General features: G+C 38.4%; 1 protein-coding gene across 1 annotated transcript in view; it reads right to left on the bottom strand.

Annotated features, from left to right (window-relative positions):
• Nucleotides 1-24,162, bottom strand: part of GLRB (glycine receptor beta) — a 49,528-nt gene extending 25,366 nt beyond the window's left edge. Inside the window, exons 1-5 of the mRNA XM_064148708.1 lie at nt 23,975-24,162; nt 22,393-22,548; nt 10,795-10,901; nt 8,255-8,322; nt 1,231-1,460 (exon numbers count right to left, since the gene is read on the bottom strand). Of these exons, the coding sequence (XP_064004778.1) occupies nt 1,231-1,460; nt 8,255-8,322; nt 10,795-10,901; nt 22,393-22,514 (527 nt within the window). The 5' untranslated portion in view covers nt 22,515-22,548; nt 23,975-24,162. The remainder of the gene's footprint in view (nt 1-1,230; nt 1,461-8,254; nt 8,323-10,794; nt 10,902-22,392; nt 22,549-23,974) is intronic.
• Nucleotides 24,163-24,262: the final 100 nt, after the last annotated feature.

Raw genomic sequence — 24,262 nt, 5'->3', positions numbered from 1 at the left:
TTAGGAAATGGAGCCTTATCTCTACAAAATATTGGTCTACAAACTCTTGTGCTGGTTTGAGGGTAACTGGAATATTTTAATGAGAGAAATCAGACCACTGGTTGTGAAAAGAAAATAATGATGGAGTCCATATCATTCATTAGTTTGCTGAGAGGGATAGAAAGGCAACATATCAGTAATTTGTCCTACTTTGGTCTGGGATACTAAATCTATTCACTTCCTCCTATCTCCACTGTAATATCTTTCTACTAATCTTGGCTAACAGAAAGCGTAAGCTTTGATGGTTGTTTTGTTTGTCTATCTGGGAAAGCAGAGGGAGAAACAGGGGGTAGTTTTGAGCCCTTCTGGGCAGCTTTCTGTGTCCGGGAGGGAGTTTGAAATTTCGTATTATTTGTAATTTGTATATAACTGCAAATACATATAAATATATTGTGTATATATGCTTGCAAATTTTGCTTTACTGTAAATATAGCTTCATCTTCTAAGACGTCCAAGCTAGTCTAGTAAATTTCTATAGTGGAGTTGGGGAGCAAATTCCTAATCCACCACAACTCTCCAGATCTGTAATTCAGATATTTAATCAACCAATTTGCTGTTTTCTATGGATGATTATTTATACAGCCTGGTACATAACTTTGCTAAACCAAGTTAAGCTACAAGAAAGTACATGATAATTGCAACAAAATGAAACCAGATTTTCAGGTCTTCCGAAAAAATCTGTACCTAGTAAGGCATATAGGTTTATATCTCAGTGATTTTGAAAACATTTATATTAATGAATTTTGTAATTTCTGCCTTTCCCTATACCACAAGCAAGTATTCACAATTTTCTTTAGTTGACATTCAAATAGTGTGCAAATTACATTGTTTTGCTGAAGGCTTTACTTCAGATATCATAGCCATTTCATTATGTTTATAGGAACATAAGCAATTATCAAAGGGGCTTAAAATGTGTTTCCAAAGTAATAGTTTACTTATTGTGTTAAGTTTAAGCTTTAAGTCACGTTAAGGTTAACATGACATACAAGCATACATACACTTCAAATGTCTAGTACCTGCCGTGTTGTCTGATTTCTTTACATACATTTAACTTACAGTAGTATTGTTTTAAAACTGTCAAGTAAATTTAAATATTAGTCATAAACTTCATGAAGTTATTAAGTGTAACACAGCATACATAGCTCAGCTCAGGTAATTTACAAAAAGGGCACAAATAGATCAGCAGAGTACCTCATGCTGACAAGGACATCTCCATCTCGGAATATAAAAAGAAGGATATTTTCTTGTGTGACATCGTGGAAGTTAGCATTTTTTTCATTTGCAAAGAATAAATCTGGCTTCCAAAGACATTTAAACATAGTTGGGTCCACTGTCAGCGTATCTGAACCTCTCCAGTCATTAGGTAGTTTGAGTCTGGGGTCATTCCATTTCTGTCTCAGAAAGATATTGACTCTATAATCCTGATGGAAAAAATACATAAATATTAGACTAGCCAAAAGTGTAGCCAGAAACCCACAGAGAAATAAAACCACTCCTTCAGATTCTGAAGAGGAAAACAACGTATGCCCTGATTTCTCTATCACAAACTCATCACCACTCAAATGATGTTAGTGTTAATAGACTTTACTATTAATAGTACATTTTGTCTCACTCATGTTTTGAATATAGTAAGTCTTTCTAAAGGACCAAACTGTCTCCCACCAAACATTTTCAGATCCCCTTGACAGTAGTCCCTTGTTACTTAGACACAAAGAAAGCATGCAGCAGGGCAGAGAGAGGCCATAGCTTGACTAGGCTAAATTGCTGCAGGCAGCAGGCATGATATCACTTCTGTAAGGATATCCTGTGAGTGTAACTTCCAGCTTATTCTCCATTCGGTTAAGCAGCACACTGAAGGCAAAATATCTCACTATAGAAGCAGAGAACAGACCAAGTAGATAACAGATTTTTGCACTACACAACCAGAATACAGCCTCAGACCTTGTAGCAGTGACGTGGGACTACTCTGGCAACTGAAGAAAAATAGATACCAGCTTGCATAGCATGTAGAAAAGCAGAAACAGAGAGAAGGTCTAAAAGAGAGAAAGTTAATGCTTTATACAGAAGAAACTCCCTTCTGGATACAGTAGGACTCTTGCTCAAGGATGCTCAATGAGAACTTAATTTTGTATTTGGGAATGTGTGTGAGGGCTAAACAATACCCGCACATGTTCTGTCCTTAGCGAAGGCTGTGTGCAGCCAAAGGAAAAAAATCTGACCCAGTATGTCAGTTATGATTTTTCAGACTTACCTTGAAGTCTTTTGGTTTTTACATTTAAGTTAGTGCCTCTCTCTCACGTAACTATGCAAACCAGACAGATCACATACAGAAAAAAAGAATCAAGATATTTTTGATATAAACTAAAAATACTAACAAACCCCAAAAGCCAAAATTCTATATGCAAGATAATTTCTATTTTCAGTCTTCCAAGTGTCTTCAGTGGTGTGTTTTGATTTTTTTTTCAGAATTGTGCTAGGTACAAAACATTCTGAGATAAGGGTTGTGTGATCCAGAGCAATGAAAACACTGATACTGGTTTACAGTTACAGCAAAATGCTAGAAATCTGAGAGTGAAGGTTCCCAACATATTTTTGTCAATGTATTTTGCATAACAAATGAATTTATAAAGTTGTTTATATACATGTTAATGCTCTCTCACACATTTTACTGTTGATACAATGTGACTTCTTTTCTGTTGTACTTATATTTACTGTCCAAAGCAAATGCCGTGTTGAGACAGGCACTTCAACAGGAAGCATAATAATTTGTCCTGCTCATTTATCCTGCTAATTGGAGTACAGTGCCCACTTTCCCATGTCCAATCTACCAGTCAGATCAGCCAAGGTATTTCTTCATTACACTACAACGTGTAATATTTCTCCTTAGTGCATTGTATGGAAATGCAAAGTATTCAAACTAATCAGAAAGAGACGACACAGGATCTATTAATATGCATAATTCTGAGAGATATGGGACTTGTTGGCAACCCATTTTTGAAAAAAAAATGTAGTTTGACTCTTATTTATACAAACACCATTATCTTCTTGTCAAAGTAAGGAAGTATAGTCAATATGAAGTGACTTTGTACTGGAAGCAAAGCTTCAGAGGAGAAGGGAATTCAGGTCAAGTATCTCAGAAAGCATCGTTTCAATTACATGCAAGTAATTGAAAATTTACTTTGCTTTCTTGAAAACAATTACTTTAAACCATATGAGATAAATACTGCATACTGCTCATGCTCACAAGCATTAAACTATCAATTACACCAGAATTAATTTCTCCACAACTGCTTTACCCTAGTTTTAACAAAAAAAAGATGCCTTCTCAAAGCCATAGGCAAATGATAAGCAGTGTCCAATGCTTCCCTTCAGCTTACCCATTTAGAAGAAGGAGATGTTTACACCACTGAAAAGCAGAATGCACTGGCAAAATAAGAATTGGAAGTAAGATCAGGTGGAGGCAGTTTTATTTCCCACCTTGCTCTATTACAAATGAACTTACATATAGCAAACAATGGATAGTTGTGAAATACCAAGAACATGATTCTGTTCCCATATCAGTCAATGTACAATAAAAATCTCTTTAACCCAAAATAGGTAGATACACAGAATCATAGTATTTGGAAGGGACCTCTGAAGACCATTTAGTCCAGCTCCCCTGCCAAAGCAGGTTTACCTAGATCAGGTTGTGCAGGTAACACATCCAGGTGGGTTTTGAAAGTCTTCAGAGAAGCAGATTCCACAACCTCTCTCTCACCATCAGAGTAAAGAAGTTTTTTCCTTATGTTTCCTTATGTTTAGATGTTCTAATCTTATGTTCTAATCTGTTCCCTTTGCCCAGATCTATCTAAATGATTAGAAACTCATGGCATGGAGAGGGAGATCACCACATACTTGAGGCAATCTAGAAAATGTAGAATGAAACAAAGAGATGTCAGGATACAAGTGTGGCTAGCCAGGCAATGATGTGTGGAAAGGCCTCTTCTCAGAAGAATATGAACTATTGCAGCATCTGGCAGCAGTATAGACTGATCTGGTATAAATTTATTTTGAAGGAAGTATGCAACCAGTCCACTCAAATGTTAAGATTTAATACATGCACTACAATTAGGTTTTATAGGAGCACGTGGTCTACTTCCTATACATTTTGCAAACACTCTTTGAATATTTCAGAATGATCAGCATTTTATAATAAAAGAGAGATAAGCAGCAGTAAAAAAGCCTGAAACTAGAGGTGGGGAGTGAAAGAGAGCATTAGAGGTAGGAGAACCTGGCAACTAAATAAAAGCACAGAGGTATGTTGCAGGGCTTTGTTTTCCCATGAAACTCCAACAGAAGGCAGGAGCTTGAAAGGGGGAGGCATTCTAGGAAAAATTTCAAATGCAGCCTACGAACTAGTGGGCATGTGGCCAGAAAAACTCCTCAGGCCAGCAACCAGGCACAGACAACACATTTCTCTCTGCTAACTGGAACACATAGACATTGAAAACTTCCTACATGAACTGCACTCATACAAAGTAAGGAAACATAGTAACACTGTCATTTAATAAAGTAGAAAATGTAATTCTTGAGATTAAAAAAGGAAACAAATTTTTCCTTTATATACATAAATATTTAAAAAGACCTTTCTGTAAGGTTTTAAAGGAAAGCAGAGAGAGGAAGTAGTGTTTTGCCACTCGAGTCAGTGAAAGAAGGTTACACTGCAAGTACAAACCTTGAATATAAATTCCATAGGTGGAGGGTCAAATAATCAGCACAGATGAAATATTATAGATCTCTGAGTATTTATATCATAAATGATCTATCCCTAGGAATCTGTGCCGGGTCATCCAGTCTATAACAGCTTCTAATTATGACATAATCACCTTATTATCCCACAAATCTTCAGTCTAAGAACACATGTAAAATCAGAGGCAGAGTTAGCATAAGGGTACTAGACAAGAAGTAAACAAGTTCCAGGATTCAAGGTAAAGGAAGCTTACTGGAAGGTAGCATACAAGCTCTGCTCCATGTAAGATGCATACATTCTTATTCTTTCTGTAGTTAACTAATTTTTTTCTTAGTTTTTCAAGGTAACTTGTTTGATGTTTGTGGTAACACTGCAATGTTTTTGTGTATTCACCAACATAACATGAACAAGACACAGCAAACATCTGACCTTCAGTTTCTTCACAAGGACTTCATTAAAGCTGTGTGGGCTCCTGGATACAGGATAGGTCCTATCTTGCTTCAAGCCAATATTAAGTCAAATTTGTTGAAACCTGCTTTTCTATAAGGAAATTACTGTCTCTCTTAAAAATAAGTAAACTCTACCTCAGTGGGAGGTAATCTCTTTTATTGAGAGTGAGTCAACTTCATAGCTAAGAATGCAATCATCATGGGACTGGAAGGACTGCAAGGGAAAAATAATTGAAAATAATTTTGTGGGATTCCCAACGCATCAGGAACTATCAGAACCAGTCACTACAATGTCAAAGAGAGGGACACTCTAGGAGTCTGTTGACTAGTAAGAAGCTCCGGACATTAAGCCCAGAGTTGTCTGTTTCAGAGAAGCATCTAAGTGTAGGATACAGTACATCTTGTTGAAGACGTTTTCTTCTACATCTCTTTTATGATCCTTCTGAACAGAAGAGCAGCATACCACATGGCCTTTCCTCCCTGGTGCTTTGTACATTTGTCTATCCGTCTTTCTATTGCCACCTTGCTTCAAATCACCTAGCACTCATGGTTATGTTTCCCCACCTTTCCATCACTCAAAAGAAGGCATCAGCCCTTTAGCATGGCTATAACAGAACACTTTACCCTCACACAGATTTTGTGAAAACCTATGAATTCAGCTATTGCATCCAGAAATGTCTACAGAGCCAAGAACTATCATGATACTTCATTGACTTAAATACCTAGAAATAATTTCACAGATTCTTCATTGACTTAAATACTTAGAAATAATTTCACAGATTCTGGTATCAGTCATCATATTCCTCCAGCCAGCTTAGTAGCTTTGGTAACTTTAGAGACAATCAAAACATCAATATTCTCACGATTCACACCAATGCCTAACACAGTAGAGATGCAGACACTCTCTTCCTCCACACAGACACTTCTGTTACTGTGTGCAAATGCCTCTCCTTTCTGAATGCAAGAGGTCATTCTGGTCCTTCATAGATGTGGTGCTTCAGTTACAGGAAACCCTTTCCCTGTGATTCTGGAATAGAAGTTTCATCCTACTCTAAGTGACCTACTTGTACTGTCTGGTGAATCACTCAGATCATTTCAAAGGTAAGAACCAGCAAGCTGTGGGTTTCCAAATGTCCATAGGACCCAATGCCTATTTGCAGCAGAAGAGTGTCCCAGATGACATATGGAAGAACAGATTGACCATTCCTTTCATCAGTACTTCCTGTGATACATAATTGCAATGAAGAAGCAATCTAAACTTCACATAAACATGCTTAGTTTTCATGGTGATGAGCTAGACGCAGAAAATTAAATAAAAGCATAAATTAAAATAAGGATATTAAAGTAAGGGGTCTGAAGTTCTGAAATACGGAGGAAAGCATGACTAATCTTACACAATAGCCTAGTAATCATATCAGAATTCCCAGACAGGCACACATGCATTGCTACAGACAGCATAGTTTTGGTGGGGGTGATACACACTCCTTACAGTCATGTTTTGTTACTATTTGGATCTGGGTGAATTCTAAAAAAAGCCTCTGTGAAAGTAATTTTTAAAAGGATGTAATAAATTTCAGAACTTGAAAGGGCTATCTGGACAAATATACCTCCCATCTTAAGACACTTCTCTAACTCTTACTTTCCTGCTATTTCTTCCTGCCCCTCTTTAAACTTCAATCTCCTTTTTGTTTTAGGAAATAAATCTTGAGGTATCTTCAGCATATGTACATGCTTTGTTTTAATATCACTTTACATTAATGCCATTAGTTTGACCTATTAACATTTGCAGTTAAATCTAAATCTTTTATACACTTCCAGTTAACGAAACTGACATTTCTGGCCAAGCTGTTCAATAGTTAATTTAACTATCACATGTGTTTAACTCTGAGTGGATCTGTAGCCCTACTGAAACATCATTAGAGTATCACATAAGCCAGCTCTGAATATTAAGTGGGTACTTAGACCCATCAACAACAAAATGTGCCCTATTATTATGGTTCATTGCTTCTGTGCCATTATGAGTAGCAATGTTGCCTGCGTTGCAGCATGTAAAAGATCAGACTGATTTTGGGATCTAACTCAGTGCTTTCCACGCAGCAGATCAACAAAGTTATTTCTGAATGAGATGTTCAGGAAACACCTTGGACCTTCCACTCCCACGTGCTGGCAAGCCATGGTGTACTTCCCACTTTTCTACACAAAATAAAACCCTTTATTAGATCAGAACAATTTCAACAATTAAATATTATTATTTGGGCACTATTTTTCACAGTACCTATTGAAAATACCATTGCAAAAAACCCAGATCTTCAACTCTCAGAATATTGGAAATGGCTTTGCTGAAACTACTCCTCATTTTAGAATAGATTTTTATTTCCTACAGAAACAAAGAGAGTCAAAACTGTAATGAGGTTTATTTGGTGCTGTTATTGATGTGGTGAAATTTTCTGACTGAACAGAAAATGCATTTTTGGAAACTTCACTTCTCACTTTATCTCTCACACAGTAAAAAAGGTATGGTCATTGGTGTTCCACTTCCTTTACTCCTCCTACTCCTGCACAATTTAGGCCTACCTTCATATCTACATAAAAGAGAGAGAATCTGTATGCTTCAGCCTCACGCACGTATCTTCTCTTTCTCTCATAAAGAGTCCTAGTATTTTCTTTAGTACTAGACCAAGTAATCTGAATACTAACTCTCAGGAAGATTACTTAATTCGTACTACAAAATGTGCTTTTCCCCTGAACTGAGTTATTTATGGAAATAAGTGTATTTCTTGCCTCATAGATACCATGGATTTCCTTTCACATACATCAGATTCTAAAAGCCATAACAATCTGTAGACAATATGTAGAGTTAAACAGGATAACAGGTTTATGGCATAAAGCATAGTCTATGACTAATGCCATTATCTCAGCTCTCAGAGTCCGCAATCATAACAATAATTTCTACTTTGTAGTTCATAATCCTCAGCATGAAATGTAATTTAATTAAAAAATCACCATGTGTGCTATATTAATTTCATTTCAGCCTTACCATAGTTGTCTCTTGAATTGACCCAAAGCTGTTAATGAAGATATTGACTGCAACATCAACTGGAATGCCTTTAAAAAAAATAATAAATTCTAGTGAGCAGCATGGTCCAGCAATGGTGCATGATTCTTCTTTTAAAGCTCCTTTATACTGGTATCACAATGTGAAATGTTTTTTTAAAGGATCATACAACTCTATCTTTTCAAGTTAGTATATACACAGCTTTCAAAAGCTATGGTTTAATCTATTTCCATTGAAAGTCAATGGAAATCACAGAAAGTCTTCTCAACCTAGTGATAAGAAAACAGAAAAAAAGAAACCTCAGTCCAGAATGCTAAGCTTAAAGCATTTCACAGATCATAAATTTGAATAATTTTTGAATTCCATTATTTTCTGTTATTACAGAATGCACAATCCAATATTACTTCTGCACATAGTGTAATGGATAGAGGCAATTCACATTTTGAGTGGTGGACATTTTTTAACTGTCAAGGTCATAATGATGTTCCGTCATCCCAAATTACCTGCTTATGATTTATGATGAGACATTTACTTATATTGTAGGACAATACCTTTTTGTGCAAGTCAAACAAATAACTGCAAAGTATGAATACAGACAGCATGCAGCTTTCACAGCTATCTAGTCTTGGTGCAAGAGAGTTGGAAAGTTGCTGCACTTTGCCAAGAAAAAAATCTAAAAGCTCAGCAGCTGTGAAGATATTAGGATGGCCTGGATTTTTTCCTCTTTTCCACATCCAGGATTCCTGTAGTTGAAGAGGAATGGTGTGACAGCTGCTACATCTGCCCTCTGTCACCCTGCGGGAACTGATTGGCAGTCATTTAATCTGGTATTAACAGAGTTATCACAAAGCATGGAGAAGTGGCCTGGTGGTTGGGAGAACTAATCGTGGCCCACTAGTTTTATTTAGCACCTATATGTTTAGAGTGTCAGCATGTACACAAGATGCATGTATCTGATCTAATTTGCACTGTCACCAATACTAAATTCAGTGGGTTTCTTCTTATTTTCAGCAACAGAAGAGAATATAAGAATATTTTGAGAGAGCAAGCAAATGCAGTACAAAGCAGTATATGCTTATCTCTAAAAAATATTTCAGTGTACATCTAATGCATAAATCCAAACTCGTGCTCTTGGTTCACCAGAATCAAGATAAAATTTCAAATTTCAATTACAACACTTTGTGTTGTTTGGCTTTTGGGTTTGTTTTTTTTTTCTTTAATCAGACCTGTTAAGTGTGATGCTTTTAGTTATGCAGTAAGCATAATACTTTGTTTAATGCCTGCTGAATGTGACAGAGCACTCACTCTATTGCTAGCAGCCAAGAGTGTACTATCTCATCCAGATTTCAATAGGAAGTTCCATCCAAGAAAATCACTTATGCGTGAAACATGTTTTAACGTGGACAAACCACTTGTCAAAAAATGTTCTTTTCCTTCCACCTCCCTGTGAGTTAACGCTGTACATCCTCCCTTTTCCTTCCATCTTCTTATCAGACTGCCAGCAGGGCTATCAAAAATCTAAAGAAATCTGCAACATGTTTTGTGATTACAAGTGATCATGCTGAAGAACAGGTAGAGCTGAGGCTAAATGCTTCCTGTTTCTGTCAAGGCTCAGTGCTGAAAATACAGAATTGTGATTCTACAGAGAATAAGAAAGAAGTAAGGCACTTGCTGAGAACTGAGTTAAATACACTTGTAAAATTTAGTGAAATAGAACACTCTTCAAAACCACAACAAAGATTCCACAACAAAGATTACAGATTTCAAATTTTCTTATACTACTGACATGTATGTCGACATATCTCTTAATGTACATATATTTAAACATAAGGTTCCAAAGAATTTGTGTGAACTGTAGTGTCCACAATGTAATAAAATTGTCTGTCTTTTACCAGGAGGAAAATAATCTAATTCCTAGAAAGTGTAACTTACAGCTGTATGATTTATTACAGGTTTTACAGAGAATATGTATTCCAACCTTTTCTGCCTATGTAAGGAAATCACATTTACCTACATTGAAGATTTCTATGACATGACTACCAAGGAGAAGAGGTTTGAATTCATTACTTATTTGAAAGCCCTAAATGTGTAAGCTGTATTACTAACATGTATTTAAAGGATTTGTTTACAAATAGTGATACTTCAAGGATATCTGCAGGAAATTGTGATGGTTTAAAATCTTATAAAGAGATACTACTAAAGTCTAAAATGTAAGGATAAAAAAAGACATTTAAAAATTACAAAATCTAATTCTACTAAAAAAAAGTATCAATAGTAATAACAATAGAGCATCACACACACTACTATGATCATGAAATCCTAACATACTACCTTTAAGCTCAAAGGGGTAAATATATTCTGCAGCTTCAGACTATCTAGGGAAATTATCATTTAAAAAGCAATCAATCCAACACAAACATTTAGATTGTGAATAGTATCTCCACATAAATTCTCTATGTATAATAAGATCAAAAGCTATATTCCAAAGATTAAATAAAAAAAGGCTGAAATATCTGACAAACCTTTGAAATTAGGCCTTATCCTAGGGTCATAACTAAGCAATAGCCTGTTCAAGATATTGCTGGTAGAATTAGCAGGTACTCTTGCAAGGTCTTCCGCTGATTGTTGGCTGTAAGAAAAAAAAGCTCATTAGTTACTATTAAGACAGAAACAAGTGTGTGTTTAAACTTAAATCTTTTAAAAGTCATGACATAAAGGTAATTTCACAAACAAGTATGTTCACTTCCATTCTGTATGCTCTTAACTGTAAACCTGGGAGTAAATAAACTGCAATTGTTCCCTTCCCTCTCCACGTAAATATCCAGAGGGACCTGGTTTCTTCAGCAGTAGAAAGCAACCATCTGAACTATTTTTAGTGACTGTCAGATTAGGAACATAAGTAAACTGACAGCCACTTGGTAGGTGCCAAACTATGCAGAGGCTTTTGGCAGACTCCTGCTCATGGATGCCAGCATCAGCTATTCCACAGAGAGCTCAAGCTATTGCATAATCTCTTTGTCAAGAGCTAATAAAGGCTTTGTTATGGAAAACGAGGCCTTGGACTCTCCTCTGGTTTTGCAGGCGGAATTTAAACATCTCCATTTACCTTGCAGTTATTGTGCTGGACGTTAAATTAAAACCATCACTAAAATTTAAAAGAACCTGTGACAGATAAATGTAGCTACAAGAGTAAAATGAAATTGTGTGTAATAAAAAGCAATAAGCATTAGTTCCCACATCGTGTGCTTTAAGCACCTAGCAGGTTGATAATGTCATATAAATGAATTCCTATGTTGTCTGTAGGACCTGTTCAGTGATGTTCCCCACTTTTGAATCCTCTCTTTTAATTGCTTTTCCATCCATTTTAGCATGACTATTCAGCTGACTTTCTGCCATTATAATTTAGTAACCAAGACAATATATAAAAATAAGACAAACACTCCACAGAGGTGTAAGTTATATACATCAACACTATTATTGCTAAGTGTTTTCCATAATCAGTATCAGCTGCCATTGCCTCCTTTACCCTGCTCAGTTTATTTTTTTTCATTATTCTTTCCCATACAATGTCAGCTTGACAGACCTGCAAGCTACTCTTTTAACATCTCAGTCCACTGCTAGCTTTCTTCTCATCCTTCAGTTTCTCTCATGTCCTCCTGGACTTCTGCATTACCCAAACATATGCTGAAGAAAATATTAACTCTCAAAAAGGATTTTGACCAGCTCTTTGTTTGTTTTGTTTTGTTTTTTTTACGTTGTATGAATGTATCAGATCTGATTTTAAGATGTCCAATTATAGTAGCTCCTGTTCACCATCTTCCTAATTGAGGCACTTAGTGCCATGGTCTAGTTGACTGGATAGAGCTGGGTGATAGGTTGGACTGGATGACCTTGGAGGTCTCTTCCAAAGTGGTTGATTCTATGATTCTATGACTCCTGGGAAATGTATTAATTAATTAATTAATATAACCACTGCATCATATCACTATTTCATTAAAAAATGAAGACCAGATGCTAGCCCTTGCAAACCTTTTATGAATAACCCAACCTTTAATATCAAATGTTTTAACTAAAATCATCACGGAAACAGCAGAAGGAAAGGAACAAGATCTGCAGACTCAGTAGCTCCTATTATGCCTCTACAATGAGACTACTAATAAAATCAGGATTTTTTTACTTTTAGTAACATACCTTATAACTTCCACTAGTATGCTCTTATTGTGTGTACAATAAATCTTTGTTAATATTAGAACAATTAAATAGAATTAGGTGTCCTAACTCCTTCTGATAATTGATAAACTCTAATATTTCACTCAGGACTGTGTTTACAGCTTTTTATTATGCATTATGCATTATGCAGATGAACTAATTTGTTTCTAAATTGATCAGGTAGGTGGACTAGATTATTATTATAGGTCTCTTCTAACTGAAATATTTTCAATTTGATTTCTATTCCATTCTACTCTATTCTATTCTACTCCTGCAATTTTGAGATCTGCATTCAATTTTCAGTGATTTGCATGACCTTTACCAATGAATAGGTTGCTGAACAAATATCATAAACCAGCTTCTTGTCAATTTTTTTCAGTTATCACTAATTGAACAATAGGAAAACGTAAAGTTAAATGTCAAGATTATTTTCTATTTTGTAGCAGGAACAAGACAGAGGAGAACGTTCATTTAACTACTAAAAGGGCAGGCAAAGACTGTACACTGTATTATATCTGACGCAAAAAGGTTCATGGCATTGCTTCCTTGCAAGACCTACATCTTTACATCCAAAACATCTAAATTAGGTATTTACAGAAATTATATTTCTAAAAGGAGGGTCTCCTTAACACAGGCTACAGGATTTCTTTCTAAGTCACATATGCCCGGTATTAATAGAATATTGAAACAAAACCAAACAGTAACTAATGAACAAACTCTTTTTTTTTTTTTTTGTTCTTAATTTCTTCTATGGATTAATACAAAGAAGTTCATCTAACAGTGATGATGATAATCTGAGTCACACAGGATAACATGCAAACATAAATCACAGACGCTAGCAAAATACAATGAGGAAAGCAGGAAAAAACGTAAGAAATCAAATGAATGAGCATTAAACAGCAAAAGAAACCCACATAGAGCACACAAGTTTATTTGTCCATTTAATCAAAAAGAAAAAGGTAGTATTTCTGTGAGATTATTTTACTAGAAGTATCCGCTCCAAAGATCATCCAAAGGTCATCTATGAATTAGGCTTAGAAGACATACTGCGCTGGGAGGAGTGATGGGAAGAATGGGTGGCAGCACTGCCTTCTGGCAAAGAACATCTTAATTACATCTTCCACAAGGTGTTGGATAGTGAATTGGTCTTATAGAGGTGTAATGTGCACATATTTATGCGAATTTCTATAAGAACCAAGTTAAATTCAACAGCATTGGCTATTCTAAGTTGGGAGAAGAAGCACAGAAATAGTAACCTGGTATTTTTTCAAAGGTGACCTTAGATAAAGTGGTTGAAATAGCTACTGGGAAAAAAAAGTTTTGCTGAGTATCAGTTATATTTTCACTGTGGTCTTTTACAGCATGCTGTCATTGAACTACCATCACTGAACAGCACTCATGCAACCAAACATTGTCACAAGGACTGGATTTCCTTCAAAAAGCCTTGCTGATGAAAATGCCTGACAATAAATTATATGTGTAGCTTTGGGCAAGTTAAGAGGTTATGCCACTTTCAGAGTGATATAAGAGAGGAATGACTTAATGAAAACAGTGAATGGGATGGGTTAAGTGCTTGGAGAAACAGGCAGGGACTATTTGTGCCACTAGATATTTACCTAAAGCCACTACTACCCCTGCGTAACCGGCTATTCTGGAACAAATTAACACTAGGCAAATTGTGAATTCATCTATGTACAGACACATAGGATGTCACTGCCAGTAATCAGACAAATGCCATGACCACCTTTGGACTGAAGCAGGTGCCCTTTATTCCACGTGAGTGCAAGCATAAGACCCGTGTGAGACAAGTGTCAGCAGCACAAGCGTTAACAAGCATCGACCATGTAACAAGTGTCTCAAGTCCTTATCACCTCACGGTGACTTATTCTATACCACCATATAAACAATGCATTAACATAATCCAGACCATGTGCAGCCCAGTCTTTAACATGCATCATGTCTCGTTTTTCCCTTGGGCCAGGGGGCCCACTGTCCCTCCTCCCCCATGGGAGGCATCCTGAAGCTGTGGCAATGAAGGTCAAATGCTCTGTACACAGCTCATTATTTTCTCTCTTACATTTCTTCTTGGATTCCTACAATAGGATAAAATGAATTTCAACTGAGATCTCTCTTCCTAAAAGAAGCATTGCTTCAATTTGCTGAAGGCTGTCTGATTTCCAAATAATACATCAGTTTAGAAGTTACCAATTATTCAACCTACAATTTTCACATCTGTGAAAAGCTGGTAACTAGTCTAAGATTTCCCTTAGATTTCCACTTGTTGCAGTATGTATTGCTATCTCAATACATTTATTTCAACTTGTATTGAATGTATGCAGAGCTGCTGGAAAACACCAAGACCTTGAAAGGCAGTAGCACTTTTCACAGTAATTGATGAGCACTAAGCAAGATACGGTGAATAGCAAAGTAAAGCAACAGAAGCCTCCACAGTTTCAACAATTGTTATAAAGAAAATATAAAAGCAAATAATAGTAAACCCAGAGATAGCCCTAACAACAATTTTGCCTTAATAATTCTGAAAAAAAAAAAGCCTCACACAGAAAAAACAAACTCAAAATATGATTTTTTTTCCTGAAAAGAACCCAAAACAAACCCCAACAACAAACAAACAAAACAAAAGCAATCCAAGAAGGATTCTCAAAAATATTCTCACTTCTACAAACAGCATTTTTAGAAGTCAGAAAGAAAACAAAGAGGAATCATTTTTTTGGTGTAACATCTCTGTGTGATATGACTGGCATCTCTCTGGTTATTTGGGAGCTTACTTCTGGTATCAGTAACGAGTAAAAGAATTACTTTAAATACTGTATTTCACAGGATATACAGTAAGGTGTCCATCTCCTCTTCCACTGCAGCTCCACACATTTTACCACTGCCCTTGAAGAACATCATTAACGTTTTCAACTGATGACAATGGAAAATTATTTTCATAATTCACAAATCAAAATCCAGAAGATAAGCAGATATGCATGGCAAAGGAAGTATATGCTGCACTTGGTTTAAAATTTATATAGCTTCATTACATTTGTGTTAAGCAAATTTATCAGAGGACATTATATCTCTATGGGTTATCACAGCATTTAGTCTCTCAGAGCTCACTGAAGTTACAAGGATGCCTTGTTACATGCAGTGGCACAGGAGGATGGAGAAAAGAATACAAATAATATTCTACACATCATTCTACAAGTGGGATTACAATCTTTGATGTTGTATTAACTCACCTACTGCCTTGATTCCTAATCTTAAAATCCCATTACGCTGAAGAATCTCCAGTTTTAGAAAAGAACATAAATACAGGAATATACTTTTTATTTATGGCATGAAAAGCGGGACGTATCACAGGGACGTATTCACATGCCATCCTAAAATGCACTGCAGTCCAGTTAGGAAGCCGGCTTATTCTATTACTGGTGTGTGTTAGATAACCTGACAGATAAAAACATATATTCCAGCTCACACTGTTCAGTTATCTCCAGCACAAATTCCTATATAATGCTGAAACACCAGATTCTAGTACAGTTTATCTAATCTATGTGATAGAAACTGACATTTTAGTCACGTAACATGGCAGTGTATATCTGAGAATGATAAAAATGAGTTTTGGAAATGCAGTGTCTGCCTCCTCACCATATATTTTAAGTACTATTTCCCTGATATAAATTATCAGTGTTCTGATTTGCAAGTAGCTGATTTTCTGAGTGGAATAACTCAAATACAAAACCAGGTTAATGCAAACTAACAAGATGCTACATAATTCTTCTGAGTGATCTCAGTGATCTCCAGTATACTTAATAACTACATTTTCAAACTGTACCAAGTGACATCTCTACCACTAGGAAGAATAACTACAATGCCTCTAGTGCAGAGTGATATTACTTAAATTACATCAAAACAACTGAATTTTCAATAACTGCTTATGTGTTCTCACAAATGCAGTTGACAGCTAAACACCTGACATTAGGTCTGTAACTTCAGTATCTATATTTGGAGATGATGCAGTGTGATAAATAAAAAGAAAGGTCCCTTCATAGTGGAAGGTGAAAAAGCAACTCAGATTGGGCACTCTAAACTGTGAATGCTGAATTGTGTGGGTGAAATAACCTGTTCTTCATTTCCTGTTCTAGATAGATCAGAGAGCAGAGTCTCCCAATGTGAGCATGTAAACAATTTTGCAGGGTGGTATGAATAGCTCAATTTCTCAGAATTTGTCCATCAGAAACCTCCAAGTCCAGCTTTGGTTTCCGTTCAAAGCAGAGAGGGTTGAACACCTTAAGGAGAGTTTATACGGTAATCTGAAGCACCTTCTTATTATTCCCCGAGCTGGAGAAAAGCAAACTGATTCACTTGTCAGCCACAGAGACAACCCCCAAGCTTCTAGAACCACATTAGTATGGTACTTCACCCAGCCTGAGTAGTACTGTTCACAGCAAGTTAACGGCGGGCGCGTCCACTTCTTAAAATCAGCTCGTTTACTCCTGTCTTAAGCATCTCTGCATCCCACTGAACTTGTCACCTAAATGACCTTTGTGAATAATGGGTGTCCAGTTGCATCCTGATATATGCAGACACGAAACATCATGTGCATCCAGATGTTCCTTGTCCAAGTCTTTTTTCCAAACACAGAAAGTGTTGAGACAATACATGAATTCTGGAAAACTTTAACCACCTTTACGGTGGGGTAAGTGGAGATGTAGAAAGTGTAAGTGCAGATATATTCTATATGAATTCTCATACAAAGATCTATTTGGTGGAGCCGAGAAGAGAATTTAGTCCTATGGTTTCCCTCCTGCCTAGGTTTAGGGGGTGTAATTTAACCTGCTGATCCAAGTATTTTCTTGGTCAAGAGACTGCACATGAAATGAGGTCTGTAACTTTACCCCCCAGCTGTAATGTCTTGTGACTAGAGTATTCAGAATGGAGCAAACACTGGCCCCTGAGCAGAAGAATTATTGAACAAGAGCCTGCCTAAAACATTCAGTTATTGTTTTACAAGAGAACTTAGATTTCAGTTATATAGCTTTATCTTTTAGTCTCCAGAAGTTTTATCCATTTTGAAAATAAATTCCCCAAACCTCCTGGAACATGGCCCTGTCTGTCCGGGATCACAGCTTCCCATGAAAGTTACAATCTACAGAATAATGAAACCATTGACCAGCTGCTGTTACTGCGGGGCAAAAGAATTTTTACAGGAGGCAGACCTGGAGTCTGCAATGTACTTATCTTCACAACGACTGTGAGATGTTAACTGCCTCCACAAACAAATTTAGGCTTGTCTTTCAACTTCATTTCATCTTCTCCCACAAAGTGGATCGATCCTTCCATGATACTTAGAAATGAAAATGTTCATTTTCTACAAGACTGGGATGAAGACAAAGATGATTCCATTCTTCCACCAATTACATTTACAATTGGATTTATATTTACATTTGCACAAACAACAGCTAGAGAAGCCATGCGTACCTAAAAGCTGGACATAAATGGAAAAAAAATCCATGGAAAGGTGGAAAGGATCCAACATACAACAAACACTTTGAAGTTCTACTTTAGTCTTCTCAGGAAGTGTCAGAAGCTGGCAGTTAACCAAAAGAAATTTCAGGACAAGCTTTCATAAGACTGTTTTAAACACATAAAGGCTTTTCCCCATAGTTATACTGTCTTTTGTTGTTATTGTTTCAAAGAAGCTGTTTATTGAACCTTGGCATCTGTGACCTTTCTAAGCTTCTGCCCTGGCAGATGGCATAAACCATGCTTTCTGGAGGGCTTAGAGAGCCATTTCACAGTTTTCCAAAGTAGCTGATATGCTTTACTGAATACAAGTCAAAATATGATTGTACTCCTGCTTTGTAGGAGTTCTGGAGCTCTAGAGATACTATACAGTATTTAATTAATCATCTACATAGGTGTAGATCTTCACATGGAAAACTCCATAAAAGTGAGGAGGGATGCTACTTTAAAAACACAGATGTGATGTCCAGATAGAACAATGAGATTTAGTGATTGAGATTATACACAGCACTGCTGCAGCATTAGAGACATTGTGAGATCTTCAGAAATAAACACTGAACAGCTAAGTCATTCTAAAACCATAATTAATAGGGATAATTGTGATTATGAGTACAGTCCTGACTGATTTTGTTAACTGCTATTTGACCCTCATTTATCTCCATGCCTTCTACTGCATTGTCATAAGCTAACTTCCTTGCCTAGAGATCTTGCAAGTAGTTTTGAGTAGAAACCTTCTGGGCTAAAGAGGATAACAACAGCAGCTCAAACATAACTGAAATATTTTATATGATGTAACAACATGAAAAACATTTTTCAGCAGTGCTCTTAGAAAGAGTCACAGCTAAACATCCAGCATGTTTACAAGAAGCAGTTATTATGAGATATTATGAAGAAGTTAATAAGAAGTAACAGAAGTAACACAGCTGGTGGGTAGCCTTCAATCCATGAAAGAGATGAAATAACCAAATCCACCTCTCGCTATATCAAAATCATCTGTATTTAGTACAGTGAATTTAAAAACAAACTTTGCAATCAGATGACTGTAATCCCCAAAATTCTTCATTATTTTGTTGAAGAAGTGGAGTTGTTTCTTTTTTTTTCTTCCTCTCCCCCTTTTTTTCCTTTTAAATAAATATTTTCCATATAGAAATAGCTTGCTTTGTATTTTCTTGCACTATGCATCTGTGGAAGCCAGCCTCTCAGATTCATGCTGCAACATGCCCTATTAGAGGATTTTAGGCCTAATATATTCATTTCTTTGTTAATCAATGAACATTTGGGAATCAGACACAAGTACAGTTACTCTATGTTTCATTTGGAAAGCCTGAGGTCAGAAAAAAAAGATCTAAGCGTAGGATGTGAAATCGTTATTTTGAGAAAGCATTAAATCACAAATCAGTCCTGTTCAATACCTTTATGGATGATCTGGACAAGTGGATTGAGTCCAGCATCACTAAGTTTGCAGATGACACCAAGCTAGGAGCAGGTGTGGATTTGTTGGAGGGTAGGAGAGCCCTGCAGAGGGACCTTGACATGCTGAATGCGTGGGCAAAGGCCAGTGGGATGAGATTTAACAAGGCCAAGTGCAGGGTTCTACACTTTGGCCACAACAACCCCAAGCAGCGCTACAGGCTGGGGACAGAGTGGCTGGAGAGCAGCCAGGAAGAAAGGGACCTGGGGGTACTGGTAGACAGTAGACTGAACATGAGCCAGCAGTGTGCCCAGATGGCCTGTATGAGGAACAGTGTGGCCAGTAGGACAAGGGAGGTTATTCTTCCCTTGTATTCAGCATTGGTCAGGCCACACCTTCAGTACTGTGTCCAGTTCTGGGTTCCTCAATTCAAGAGAGATGTTGAGGTGCTGGAAGGTGTCCATAGAAGGGCAAAAAAGATGGTGAGAGGCCTGGAGCACAAGTCCTGTGAGGAGAGGCTGAGGGAGCTGAGGTTATTTAGCCCGGAGAAGAGGAGGCTCAGCGGTGCCCTCATTGCTATCTACAACTACCTGAAGGGAGGCTGTAGCCAAGTGGGGGTTGGTCTCTTCTCCCAGACAACCAGCAACAGAACAAGAGGACACAGTCTCAAGTTGTGCTGGGGGAAGTAAGGCTGGATTTTAGGAGGAAGTTCTTCACAGAGAGAGTGATTTGCCATTGGAATGGGCTGCCCAGGGAGGTGCTGGAGTCACCGTCCCTAGAAGTGTTCAAGAAAAGCCTGGGTGAGGCACTTAGTGCCATGGTCTAGTTGACTGGCTAGGGCTGGGTGCTAGGTTGGACTGGATGATCTTGGAGGTCTCTTCCAACCTGGTTGATTCTATGATTCTATGAAACTAAGAACCAAGTGATCAAATACCAGTTTCATTAAATCCATTGGTAAGAAAAAAAAGGAAAAACAATTTCAGAAATAAATGAAAGTAGAATGTCCAATCAAGTAAAATGCCAAATCACATAAAGATCTGAGAAGTACAGCATTACGAATAATGCAGAGCATCACCAAATCAAGAAGTTTTGTGAGAAACTATAAAAAATGTTGATGATTGAAAATTTGCTATCAGTAGTAGCCTGAGCGAAGACAGCATTAGACAATTTCTCTGCAAGCTAGAATTGACTTTCATTGCTTATTCACATGAAAGAACTTTTACCTTCCAACTACAGAAACAGCAGTCCTGCAACCCCACTATTACAAGTGCTTGTCTCTCAAACTGAATTTCAGCCAAATAAGACACAGACAACTTATTCATTATTCAGAAAATCCAGCAGGGCTTAATGCTGTGGCAATTAGTTATGGCTTGCAACATTGCACATGCAATACATCAGACCAATACAGGATCCTGATAGTACTTTTGCAGAGAGTTTCAACTGACTAGAATGTAAAAGTATCACTTCAAAACTTATAGCATCTATTCAGTGCTTTTCAAGCATGTTGGTGACAAAGTAAATCATATTTAATGGTTATAAGACAACTAGTATCCATCAGGATACCAAGAAGCACTGTGGTTAAAAGGAAAACAGAGAAAAAAGTCTGCCCAGCTGCCAGTATAATGTGACATCCATGTTCTGAATTCTCTTTAAGACCAAGTCAAGAACAGAGGAGAAACACTGGCTGCTTTAATTAGACTGTGGAAGATCTGGATTAAGTTCCCAGCTGTGTAATTCACTTTCTGAGGACTTCCATGCTGATACCCATCCTGGGAATGATGACACATTTCTCCTTGCTACAAATCCTCACAGTCACTCAGACCAAAAACTCCATTCAGAGCTCAGCCTAACTACACAAAGAGTATAGAATTGGGGGGGGGGTGGGGGGGGGTGTCATTTCAGATCTGAGACTTGCATCTTAATGTATTTCAATTCTAAGATCCATTTCATTTTTCAGGTTTGATTAAAAAGAGAAAACACTCATCATACACAGAAACTTTCTAAACAAAATGGGTTACAAATAAACATCACTGCCAATGCTTAAAAAGAGTGGAAAATATAGGGAGCATTATTCCCAAATGACTTCTATCTGGTTATTCTTATTTATGTTTTCTTTTCTTTACAAAGTCTACTAACATTAAGTAGCCATTCTCATCTCCTAGTCTTCTTTTATGGACAAAGAAAAAACGTGGTTTAAATTCACCTAAACAATTTTATCGTTTCTACACTTCTTGGCAACTTACATTCCATCAACTTTTTCCTTAGCCAAAAAAATGACTAAAAAAGATCACAACCTAGTATGTGGCAGGCATTAGAAAGAGAGGTAATTTTTAACGTCAGGGAATCATAGCTATCCAGAATATATTCTCTATTCAGTCGAGCAATGCCATTTCTGTATTTTTCCAAAGAGATTACTCCATAGTGCATGCTTTATGGCAATAATCAATCTGTCTTCATAGAAACTACTGTACTGTAAATAATTGATGAAAGATGCTGAAGACCTTAGATCTATTCAACGTGCAATAAGAATATATGTAGGACAATCCTCCTACAGAACAATGCTAACCAGAAACTGAAATTCAGTACAATGGTTTTAAATTCTCCTAGCTTTTCTCATTGCACCTGCAACACAATGCTAAACAGCATAGCACCATGGGACTACATTACTGTGTCCCCACATAAATAGCAAGACACCAGGTTAGAATTCCACCCACCTCCCACAGAGAGAAATCGTTTTTACTATGGCTTAGAATTTTCCTTTCATTAAAACAGAGGACCTGCTGTAGAAGAAATTCATTCATTGACAGAACTTAGTTATGATGCTGGTCAAACCCTCATCCCTCCGTTCCAACCCCAAACCCCATTATTTCAGCAAAAATCATCACCTTCTACTTCAACTGCCATGTAATTTCCACTGTTAAAAATATGGCAAGATCAGCATCATACAAAAACATAAAAGAAACAATGAACATACGATGGACATAGATATTGCTTCTTTTTCCCCTTTCCTTTCTTTGAAGACTTCTCTTTGGAACAGACTTCATCAACCCACAACGAGAATGAGACAAAAAAGAAAACTGCTAGTAAGAACTTCATCTTGAAGGTTAAGCTTCAGAGAAATCTTCAGTCTCTGTGGCAAAATAAAAGACAGAGATTTATGTTAGGTAAAATATACCAAATGGGAATACAACCTATAATAAGTAAACAAATGTGTTTGGCTCGGTTTTGTTTAAAAAAACCAAACAACAAACAAACCCCTTGATCTTAGTTGTTTTGTGAGAGGGAATGTGCTGAGGTGTACCTCTGACATGGAAACAACTTTGGCAATCTTCTCAGAGTCAGGTAGCTTTCCAAAGAGACTGACAGTGAGGAATAGATTTAAGTGCAAGTTTGCTGCAGTCTGTCTAACAAATAAACAAGATGTCCTTCAAAGGCTACTTAATGCAAAAATCTCTGAAACTTGGAAAAGGAGTTACCCTTTTTCTAATGATTTTTTCACGTCATGTATTAACTGTATTAAACACTGTTAAATGTGACCAACCAGTCATCTAGCAAGACAGAGAATTTGCTGGCCCTCTGTGACCTTGCACAGATGAAGTAGCAATCACTTCAATGTTACGAGAAAGGGTTGCAGATTTAGCTTTACGGACAGAATTGAAATACAAATGGTTGTTTTGCACAAAGTATTCTCCCTGCGGAGCCAGCACTGAAAGGGCATTGCAAAGATGATTAAACACAACCAGCAACAGTGTGCTTTATTACGTTGTGTTCGGTTTAACGTTGTAAATTCTCATGAGCGAGAGCACATACTCCAAAGGCTAAGAACTGGGGTTTGTGTTTGGCCAGAGATGGCCCCACTTGCCCCTGGTCAGAGCCCCACACCAAGCCCCGAGCATTTTCCACTTGTTTCCCATCCCACAGATCATTCTCAGGCATATCCTTAGGCCAGTAGAAACCTTGCAGTTGCCTCAGCAGCAGCTGCACCTTCCACTTCTATTTAATTTGTAAAAAAACTGTTTCCAATGAGCAGTGGCTGCCTCCCTCTCCCGCCCCCCCACCTGAGGCGGGCACTGGGATGCATTGGTCCCCTCCGGGAGCCGCAGCCTTAGCGCTCCCCGGCAGGTAACTGTGGCGAAGCTGCCCCTGCCGCTCCCCTGTCTCCCCTCCCGGCCTCCTCGCCTACCCTGCCCGGCCAGAGGCCTCTCCCCGGCTCCAGCACCGCGGAGGGAGCGGCCTCCGTGCTGCACCGAGAGGAGCGCGGGAGGACGAAAGGATCGAGGCTCTCCGCAGCGCCGCTGCTCACTGCAGCCGCGGGACGTGTCCGCCGCTGCCCTCGGGGCCGCACTCCAGAGCTCCGTCGCCGCCCACCCCGGCCTCACCACCGCGGCCCGGGCCCGCCGCTACCGGCGCTGGCCGAGGTGCTGACGGGGCCTCGGAGTCTCTGCCCGGCGAGAACACGGCTCTCGGGCAGGATCCCCGCCCGCCCCACCGTGGGGCACGGTCTCCAAACGCACACGCCACCGCCACGGCCCTCACCGCCAGTGCCCAACGCTCACCGCCACACGGTCTGCTGCTTCCTCCCCGACCTCTGCTATCAGGCCCGAGTGCGAGCGGGAAATCGGCGGAGGGCCATGTCGCGGCCCAGTCCGAGGGAAAGCGCGGGTCCTCCGCCGGCGGAACCAGCCCCTACCGCCGACGGTGCCCTCCGCGGCCAGTGAGCATGTGCGGGCGCGGCGGCGCGGCGCCTCCCAGTGAGCATGTCCCGGCCTCCCGCCCGCACATGGGCACTGGGCGAGCGGCGTCTCCGGCGGCGGAGGGCAGGGAGGAGTGGAGGGATTGCTGGC

This window comes from Pogoniulus pusillus, chromosome 9 (assembly GCF_015220805.1).
Source record: "Pogoniulus pusillus isolate bPogPus1 chromosome 9, bPogPus1.pri, whole genome shotgun sequence".
Lineage (NCBI taxonomy): Eukaryota > Metazoa > Chordata > Aves > Piciformes > Lybiidae > Pogoniulus > Pogoniulus pusillus.
The sequence above is the reverse complement of the archived record's forward strand: the minus strand, read 5'-3'. Positions and strand labels throughout refer to the sequence as shown.